The following is a 10,498-nucleotide window of genomic DNA, read 5'->3' on the forward strand; positions in this document are numbered from 1 at the left end:
CCTCAACATAAAGAGAACAAAAATCCTCACAACTGTACCAATAAACAACACCATGATAAGCAGTGAAAAGATCGAAGTTGTCAAGGATTTCATTTCACTTGGATCTACAATCAACACCCATGGAAGTAGCAGTCAAGGAATCAAACAATGCATTGCATTGGACAAATCTGATGTAAAAGATATCTTTAAAGTTTTAAAAAGCAAAGATGCCACTTTAAGGACTAAAGCGTGCCTGACCCAAGCCATGGTGTTTTCAGTTGCCTCATATGCATGTGAAAGCTGGACGATGAATAAGGAAGACTGAAGAAGAATTGATGCCTTTGAGTTATGGTGTCGGTGAAGGCTGTTTAATATACCATGGACTGGTAAAAGAAGGAACAAATCTGTCTTGAAAGAAGTACAGCCAGAATGGTCCTTAGAAGTGAGGATGGCAAGACTGCATCTCACATACTTTGGACATGTTATCTGGAGGGACCTGTCACCAGAGAAGGACATTGTCATGGATTGAATCATACCCCCCTAAAATATCTGTCAACTTGACTAGGTCATGATTCCCAGTATTCTGTGATTGTCCAACATTTTGTCATCTGATGTGATTTTCCTATGTCTTATAAATCCTCTCTCTACAATGTTGATGAGATGGGATTAATGGCAGCTATGTTAATGAGGCAGAACTCAATCTACAAGATTGGATTGTGTCTTGAGCCTATCTCTTTTGAGATATAAAAGAGTAGTGAGCAGAGGGACAGGGGGACCTCACACCACCAAGAACGAAGCTCCAGGTGCATAGCATGTCCTTTGGACCCAGGGTCCCTGTGCTGAGAAGATCCTCAACTAGGAGAAGATTCCCCCGAGCCAACAGAGAAAGAAAGCCTTCCCCTGGAGCTGCCATCCTGAGTTCAGACGTCTAGCCTCCTAGACTTGAGAGAATAAATTTCTCTTTGTTAAAACCATCCACTTGTGGTATTTCTGTTATAGCAGTACTAGATGTCAAGACAGACATCATGCCTGGTAAAGTAGAGGGTCTGTGAAAAAGAGGAAGACCTTCAAAGAGATGGATTGACACAGTGGCTGCAACAATGGACTCAAGCATAACAACCATTGTAAGGGTGGCGCAGGACTGGGCAGTGTTTTGTTCTGTTGTACATAGGGTTGCTATGAGTCAACATCGCCTTGATGGCACCTAACAACAACAACAACGATTCAACTTTTGAATGAGTGGTGGTTTTCAAAATGGTTCCATTTAGGGCAACCATGGTAGACAGGAAGGCAGGATTCTCTGGAAGATCTCAGAGGCCTTTGTTTCCAAAAGGCTGGACCCATGAAAGCAGTTAGGATGTGCTGTGCAAGAGGGGACTGGTGGGGTGCTTTAAGGCCCCATCTCAGGAGATGGCTTCCTAGAGTGTGGGCCTGGGACAAAAGCTATTTTTCTCCAGGGCTCTGCAGGGAGGAAAATTCCAGAGTCTGCTTGCATGCAGAGGGGCCAGGGCACAAGATGGAGAACTGTGGGGATGGATGGGCTGTGGCCTGGGAAGAGCTTTGGGAGGTGCTGGGCCATGAAGGCAGCAGGCAGTCAGTGGGTAACCAGGGTGACCTGAGGACTGAAGAGCTGTCCCTCATCCCCTCCTTGAATCTAGTGCCTTTTAGTGCTAGGGGCCTGATTCCTCCTAAAGGCAGAGAGAGGGAACCAGAAAGCATGGCTGACTTTAGATTTCTCTGTCTCAGAGCCATACTTGATTTGATTTATAGAAACAAGGAAATGTGGCATTTCTCATCCCATGTGGGTCCTGGAGTCATTTATACCCAGAACAATGGTTCCCTGAAAAGCTTCAGCGTCTAACTTCTAGTTCTTTTTTATTCTGAAACTTGGGGTTGTATGTTGTACCTCCAAATGGAGACCATACTATTGTCAAGACAGTTTTGGTTAAGACCTTCTACCCCTGAAGGTTTGGGTGGAAACAGGCATCTACCTGAAGGCCATGGTTGTACGAAGGCAAATGTTGGGGCTTGGAGGATCTGAGTTGCTCTTTTTGGGAGTGAGAAAAGAAAAAGAGCAAAAGGGAAACTGGGTGCTGAATTCTTACACCCTGTTACCTGAGTGAGGGAAATCAACTTCTCATGTGGGTCAACTTCTCTTTTTAGTCTGCCAGCTGTAGGACAGAGCCATCATGTGTCTCTTCCTGAGTGTCACTTCCTGTTTTCTATGGGGAGTCAAACTTGTACCTCTGGGCCTCATGTCATGTTTCCTCTGACTCATCCAGGGCCCAGTTAACAGAAGCTCTGTGGAGTGATGGTTCTAGAAAGGGGTAAATATGTCAGCAAAACAATTCACTTAATGGTTTGAATATAGTCTAGACATAAAAGTAATTAGACTACCAAGCCATGTCTATTGCCTACCTCTCTGGATTTGAACCCTGGGTTTGGGGTCTTTTACCCACTAGCTCTGTGACTCTGGGCAAACAGCTTATTGGTGCTTCAGTTTCCTCCTTTGTAAAACTGACTTAAGTGTTTATCTCATAGAGTTGCTATGAGGATCAAATCAGTGAATGAAAAGCATGCCTGTATATAGTAAGTGCTCAATAAATTTTAACTGCTGTTATTATTAGTCTTTCACCTGAGCAGGAGAGGAGTATGTATTTCATTTTCATTTTTAAAATTGAGGTGAAATTCACATGACATGAAATTAACCATTTTCAACTGTTCAGTGGCATTTAGGGCATTCAGATTCTATACAGCCATTACCTATTTTTAGTTCCAGACCATTTTCATCACCCTAAAAGGAAACTCCACATCCATTAAGCTGTCACCTACTCCCCATCTCCCTCCTCCCCCCAGCCCCTGGCAAGTACCAATCTACTTTCTGTCTCTATGGATTTACCTCTTCTGATTATTTTATATACATGGATTCATACAATATGTCATTTTTGTGTCTGCTTTCTTCCACTAAGCATAAGGTTTTTGAGGTTCATCCACGTTGTAGCATCTGTCAGCACTTCATTCTTTTTTATGGCCGAGTAATATTCCATTGCAGGCACTCATCCATTTACGGACGCTTGGGTTGTTTTCCACCTTTTGGCTATTATGAATAGGACCGCTATGAACACGCATCTGCATGGATTTGCTTGAGTACCTGTGTTCTACTCTTTTGAGTATACACCTAGGAGTGGAATGGATGCATTTTACCTGAGTAGTAACTTTGGAGAAAGAGTTTGAAAAAGTTACTTTAGTTGTTCTTCAATCTGTAATAGGTTTATTAACTAGAACAATTTACTAAACACATCTGGACTGTGACCATCACTTTTAAGGACTGAGAGAGTATCATTCCATTTTTAGAAGGTTTTACTTCTTTTCTTTATGGATTCATACTTACATGGTTTTTATAATTTAAAAAGCAGATTAAATTTGCCTGTTTCACCAAAAATACATGATGGCCTTTCTTATCTAAAACCCTAACCTAAAGAGGATAGAAGATTCCAACCCTCCTAGCTTTTCTTGGGTCAGATGAAAACCCTATAGAGCACAGTTCTACTCTGACACACATGGGGTCGCCATGAGTCGGAGTCCACACAAGGGAGGATGACTGGTTATTTTTGGTACCAGCTCAGATGGAAGCTGGGGCTGTTCACCACAGATGAGAAACCAGGGAATTGCTGCTGGGGCGCTGGGGTGTGTGGGGGGTGAGCAGACTCCTAACTGGGCTTCTTGCCAGTGCCTAGAGAGCCAACCAGTCGGGCATGTTTTGCTTTGTCTTTTTTTCCTCCTTACTTTTATTTCCTTACCAGTGAGGCTAATTGCTCACTAGTAGAAAATGACATTGTCCTTATTTTGTAATTTATGACAACTGTTTTTCCCAGGGGAGCCTTGCCCTCCTGGTTCTGGGTTTAAGCCAAGATACAAGACTGCTTTTTGTGGGTGTTGCCCAGGCATCTTAGAGTTCCCCTCCCCCGCTCCCGGATTTTCCCATCAAGCCCTGGGGTGGCCGCTCCCGGAGCCTCAGGACCCCATTGGGCTCATGGTCAGTGCCTTCTGCCCGGCTCACCACCTCTGACCCAAGACAGGGTTTTCACAGTGATTGTCAGCACCTTGTGGACAGAATGACAGCCTGGAAACAAAAATTAGCACTACCCATTACAGAAACATCCATGTCCAAAAGGTTTATTCCTGCACGGCAAACAAAGGCCCCATGGCCAACTCCCCAAGTTGCTTTTTTTTATTAAGCGTTATTAAATCACCCACATAAATACATATAATAAATAAAAAAAAAAACAGAAAAGGTGACTTTTTTTTTTTTTTTTTGGTCTTTGGTATATCCCGCTTTGTCCTCTTCTCATTTTACCCTCCTCCCCTGTTTGTAAGCATGCTTCGCCATGTTTACACCATTTCCTTTCCAGAAGTAAACTTGGTGCGAGAGCACTTAATTAACAGTCTTGCGTCCTGGCGCCTCCTGGTGGCCTTTGGGGACTCACACATAGTCGTTCAGCCTGTACCCGCTGTGCGATGCAGAGGTCACAGAGGGGGCCCGGTTGTCCTTGTAGGCGGCCGGCGGCCGGTATGCGGGCGCGGTGGCTGCAGTAGCCGTGGCGGCTCTGGGCTGTGCCTGGTAGGGCCTGTAGGGCGTCTCGTCCTGGCAGGACAGACAGAGCAGCGTGCCGCCGATGATGGAGAGGGAGGAGGAGATGAAGCCGAGGTACAGGGCCTGCCCGATCTCGAACTTCATGCCACTGGGCAGCAACGGGTTGTAGAAGTTCTGCACCACGTCATTGGTGGTCCAGGAGACCGCCGCCATGCACAGGAGGCCGGCCAGAATGAAGAGGGAGCCCCCGAGGATGGCGAAGGTGGTCTTGGCGGGCGTGCCCTTGGCACACTTGGTGCACTTCATGCCGATGACGGCGCAGGCGCAGGCCATGCCCGAGAGCAGGCAAGAGATGACCATGAGTGCCCTGGCGGCCTGCAGGTCTCGGGGCAGCGCCAGCAGGGACCGGTAGACCTGGCACTGGTAGATGCCGGTGCTGTGCCACACACACTCCATCCATAGTCCCTTCAGGTAGGACACGGCCGTCAGGATGTTGGTGCCCACGTGCGCCGTCCTGCGCCAGTGCGGCAGAATGGTCGTGATCAGCGTGCCCACCAGGCCCAGGAAGCTGAGCAGGAAGCCCAGGAGCTGGACGGCCGTGCTGGCCATGGTCCCTGCTGGACGGTCCTCAGGGTGCTGAGGCTGCTGTCTTTCTCAGGCGCCGGCAGGAGTCCTAATAAAGCAGAGAGAGGCGGGAGCGGGGAGAGAAAGGAAATGGGTTAAATATTATCTCGATGCATTTATTTCTGCCACTGAAACTGAGTTTTCCATAGGCAATTAGTAGGGCGATTAACTTTTTTTTTTTAAGCAGTTTCTGAGAATTCTTTGGGTAAGAAAATAAGCTGGTCTCTTTGCTAAGATCTTTCCCGGAAGCCAGAACCAGAGGAAAGACAGCAGAAATTCTGCCCTCTGCTCTTGTCCAGGACCTTAGGGAAGGGCACTCCACAGACTTCTCATTGCTCTCAGCACTTAATAACCAAGTGTCTAACCTCAAACACGTCAGCTTTGGTCTGGTTTTGTTTGGTTTGGTCAGTAGTCACTTGGCTGTTAAATCAACAAGTCTCATTCATGCCGAAGAGAACAGACAAGGGTTAAGAGTGCGCTGGTTACAACTTAGGAAACACCTTTGGGTCCTGTTAGGATGAAAGTTTTCCTGAAAGTGGGCAACTTCCCCACGTGCCTGTGTTGTTGATGTTAGCTGCTGTCAAGTGGCCTCTGACTCACGGTGACCCCATGTACAATGGAATGAATTGCTGCCTGGCCCTGTGCTATTCCCAGGACTGGTTGTGGATCGGACCATTGAGATCCATAGGGCTTTCAGTAATTGATTTTCGAAAGATCACTGGGCCTTTCTTCCTAGTCTATCTTAGCCTGGAAGCTCCACTGAAACCTGCTCAGTTTCACAGCAATGCACAAGCCTCCACTGACAGACGATGGTGGCTGCACATGAAGTTCATTGGCTGGGAATCAAACCCGGTTCTCTTGCGTGGAAGGTGAGAATTCTACCACTGAACCAGGCAGGGAGGGGCTTAATACCCATAGGCAGGTTAGAGGCTGGCTTTCAGAATTCCAGAGCTACATGTGACCTTAGAGATTGTCTACTGATGCCACAGGGCAGGAATTACCAAGGTCACCAGCTCCTTAAGTGCTGTGGCCAGCACCACAAACCTGCTCCCTCAGCTCTGGGCATGGTGCCTCCCCTCACTCCTCCCTGCTCCATTTCCCCAGCCTGATGATCTGTGAGACTGCAATTAGAAGATCCAGAGGGCTGGGCTTTGTTACAAGGCAAATGGCTGACAGCTGGCTTTCAGGAATACAGGGATCCCGAGCCATTTCAGAAGGTTTTTAAGAAAAAATTCTGGCCATAGCAAAATCCAGAATACTTCTTGGGGAAAAAGACCCAGCGGATACTGGAAGGAGAGAAGGAGGAAGAAAGGGAGGGAAGGAGGGAGAGAGGGAGGAGGAGAAAAATAAATGAAGGAAGGGACGGAAGAAGAAAAAAAATACTAGACTGGACACCCCAGCTCCTCTCTGCTGCTGGGCCCGAGTAAATAACAAAAGGCAGAAAATTGAGACTCTTGGCCCCGTCCCAGTCCTTGGGTGGCCCAACCTGTTAAGTGCTCGGCTACTACCCAAAAGGTTGGTGGTTCCATCCCACCAGAGGTGCTTCAAAGGAAGTCCTGGATATCTGCTTCTGAAAGGTCACAGTCATTGAAAACCCTGTGGAGCACAATTCTACTCTGTACATATGGGACCACCATGAGTCGGAATCAACTGGAAGGCAACTGGTTTGGTTTTTGGTTTGGTCCCTTTCCTGGCACCGCCCCACCCTCTGAGAGACATGGGGTCTCTCTGGGGTTCAGCGCCCTCCTCTTCACAGCAAGGTGCCTTGTGGTCCTGAAGGGAGAAAAGGGAAGTTTCTCTGCTGACAAGGCCAAGAATTTAGCAGGCAAAATCTGCCTCTTCCTTCTTCTACACAGCAGAGGAACGTCGTCTTTCAGCACATGAAGGATGCCAGAGCGACAGAGCCCCCAGCCAAGGCTGGCAGCTGTCTCCAAGGCAACGCAGATGCTCACTGCGAGCTGCTTAGGGGTTCCTCAGGCCTTCTTGCCTTTAATCCCGGCACGTTATTAAGAAATCCCCGATTAGATGTAAATCACGAGGAAGGATTTGTTAGTAACCAGCAGCTGACTTTTCCATGGGGCCTCTTCTATCACAGTGCTGGGTTTTGAACAACATACTGGGCTTAAAGTTCTTAGCACTGTATCATTCGTTCTGTCTTGGTTTAACAAAACAAAGCAACAAAAATAGATGAAAATGACGCAGTGCCTCACAGGGCACGTAGCCATCTGGAGGAGTGTCCAGGTGGGAGTTTTAGCTGATGTTTTAAATTATTACTTGTTTACGTCACGTCACACACACTATATATTTGATTGCTACGTGCCCCTTGATGTGAAGTGGGCTTTCCTCCCTCCACTCAGCAAGTGCCCCTCTATCCAGGCACTGGGCTCAGTGCTGGGGGGACTGTCATAATCCCTGACTCCTAGAGAAGGGCCAGGGCCAGCTTTCTGTGGTCACTGCCATGGAGGAGGGGGGACCCCACAGAGAACACCAAGGCCAAAAGTGACCTTTATGATAGGTGGCTGGGACTTCATACATGGGAGCCCAAGCAGAGCCAACAGTGACAGCTGCATTCATTGGGCTAAGGCATGCTGAACGCTGACGTGTATTACCCAGTTTATTCCCACAGCAGCCCAATGGAGCAGCTACTACCATCCCATTTTACAGGCAGATAAATTGGGTGCAGGGGATGAAAGCTCTATGCCTGACCTGCTGTCTTAGTTATGTAGTGCTGCTTTAGCAGAAATACTACACGTGGATGGCTTTAACAAAGAAAAATTTATTCTTTCACAGTTTAGTAGGCTACAAGTCTGAATTCAGGGCGTCAGCTCCAGGGGGAATGCTTTCACTCTCTGTCGGTTCTGGGGAAAGGCCTTTGTCATCAATCTTCCCCTGGTCTAGGAGCTACTCCGTACAGTAACCCCAGGTCCAAAGGACGTGCTCTGCTCCTGGCACTGCTTTCGTGGTGGTATGAGGTCCCCAGCTTTCTGCTTGCTTCCCTTTCCTTTTATCTCTTCTAAGATAAAAGGTGATGCAGGGAAACTCCCTTTACATTGGATCAGGGATGTGACCTTCGTAAGGGTGTTACATCCCACCCTAATCCTCTTTAACATAATCTAATCTTGCCTCATTAACCACAGGCAGAGATTAGGATTTATAACACATAAGAAAATTACAATCAGAAAATGGAGGACAACCACACAGTACTGGGAGTCACAGCCTAGCCAAATGGATACACATATTTTTGGGGGACACAATTCAATCCATGACGCCTGCCTAGTATTTTCCCTGGTTTAGTTCTTCCTTTAAGCACCACCTTCCTCAACTAAATAGGATTGAAGTTAGTACAAGGGCTTGTTCTTTTTAGCTGCCGTCTAGTTGGCTCTGACTCCTGGTGACTCCACATACAATGTTGCCTGGATACTGCTCCATCTTCACAATCGTTGGTATGCTCAAGCCCATTGCTGCAGCCACTGTGTATTTTGAGTGCCTCCCAATTTAGGGGGCTCATCTTCTAGCCCTACATAGGAAAATATTCTGTTGTGATCCACAGGGTTCTCATCGGCTGATTTTCGGACGTAGATCACCAGGCCCTTCTTTCTAGTCTGTCTTAGTCTGGAAACTTTGGTGAAACCTGCCTGCCATGGGTGACCCTACTGGTATATGACATACCCGGAGCATAGCTTCCAGCATCATATCAACACAAAAGCCGCCACAGTATGACAAACTGACAGACGGGTGGGTAGTGGGGCAGGAGGGCTTAGGTGGTGTAATGAACATATTCTGGGGAGTTAAATCTCCTTCCCCAAAGACACCCTGGAACAGTGGCCTTGATGCTTTTGCAGTGGTTTAAGTAGCCAGCCTGACCATTCCGGCTTGCCAGGGACTGAGGGTTTCCTGGGACACCAGACATTCAGTCCCAGGCAAACCAGGATGATAGGCTGTGGAAATCTCAGAATGGCCTCTTCACTCCCTCTCAGCCTGGTCCTGAGGCTGCTTCCAAGCTGATGGCTGCACAGCCTCTCCTGGTCCAGGGGCCCTGTGGGCTTCTCCCAGCTCTTTCTTGTTAAGGTCAACCATTAAGTATTGTTGTTGTTAGGTGCTGTCGAGTCACTTCTGACTCATAGCTACCTTACGTACAACAGAACAAAACACAGCCCGATCCTGCACCATCCTCACAATCGTTGCTATGTTTGAGCCCATTGTTGCAGCCACTGCGTCAATCCATCTCGTTGAGGGTCTTTCTTTAGCTGACCCTCTACTTTACCAAGCTTGCTGTCGTTTTCTAGGGACTGGTCCCTCCTGACATGTCCAAAGTATGTGAGATGAAGTCTCATCATCCTTACTTCTAAGGAGCATTCTGGTTGTACTTCCTCCAAGACAGATTTGTTTGTTATTCTGGCAGTCCGTGGTATATTCAATATTCTTTGCCAACACCCTAATTCAAAGGGATCAATTCTTCTTTGGTCTTCCTTATTCATTGTCCAGCTTTCGCATGCATATGAGGTGATTGAAAACACCATGGCTTGGGTCAGGCACACCTTGGCCCTCAAAGTGGTAACTTTGCTTTTCAACACTTTAAAGTGGTATTCTGTACCAGATTTACCCAATGCAATGTGTCATTTGATTTCTCGGTTGCTGCTTCTATGAGTGTTAATTATGGATCCGAGTAAAATGAAATCATTGAGAGCTTCAATATTTTCTCTGTCATGATGTTGCTTATTGATCCAATTGTGAGGATTTTTGTTTTCTTTTTGTTGAGGTGTAATCCATACTGACGGCTGCTGTCTTTGATCTTCATCAGCGAGTGGTTCAAGTCCTCTTAACTTGCAGCAAGCAAGGTTGTATCATCTGCATATCGCAGGTTGCTAATGAGTCTTCCTCCAATTCTGATGCCCCGTTCTTCATATAGTCCAGCTTCTCGGATTATTTGCTCAGCATACAGATTGAATAGGTATGGTGAAAGAATACAACCCTGACGCACACCTTTCCTGACTTTAAATCACACAGTATTCCCTTGTTTTGTTTGAAAGGCTGCCTCTTGGTCTACGTACAGGTTCTGCATGAGTGCAAGTAAGTGGTCTGGAATTCCCATTCTTTGCAATGTTATCCATAATTTATTATGATCCACACAGTTGAATACTGTTACAGTTGATAAAAGACAGGTAAACATCTTTCTGTTATTCTCTGCTTTCCACCAAGATCCATCGGACATTAGCAATTATATCCCTCATTCCACACCCTGGCTTGAATTTCTGGTAGTTCCCTGTCAATGCTCTGCCGCAACCACTTTTGAATTATCGT

At 46.9% G+C, this 10,498-nt stretch overlaps 1 protein-coding gene across 1 annotated transcript; it reads right to left on the bottom strand.

Annotated features, from left to right (window-relative positions):
* Positions 1–4,462: 4,462 nt before the first annotated feature.
* Positions 4,463–5,182, bottom strand: CLDN14 (claudin 14). The gene has a single exon (XM_049874822.1). It carries the CDS (start codon positions 5,180–5,182, stop codon positions 4,463–4,465), a length of 720 nt encoding a protein of 239 aa, XP_049730779.1.
* Between the last annotated feature and the right edge of the window lie 5,316 nt (positions 5,183–10,498).

Source organism: Elephas maximus, chromosome 2, assembly GCF_024166365.1.
Source record: "Elephas maximus indicus isolate mEleMax1 chromosome 2, mEleMax1 primary haplotype, whole genome shotgun sequence".
NCBI classification, from domain to species: Eukaryota; Metazoa; Chordata; class Mammalia; order Proboscidea; family Elephantidae; genus Elephas; species Elephas maximus.

Bases quoted from the DNA above. Each gene is read 5' to 3' on its own strand.
- CLDN14 (XM_049874822.1), bottom strand. From the start codon at position 5,182: ATGGCCAGCACGGCCGTCCAGCTCCTGGGCTTCCTGCTCAGCTTCCTG.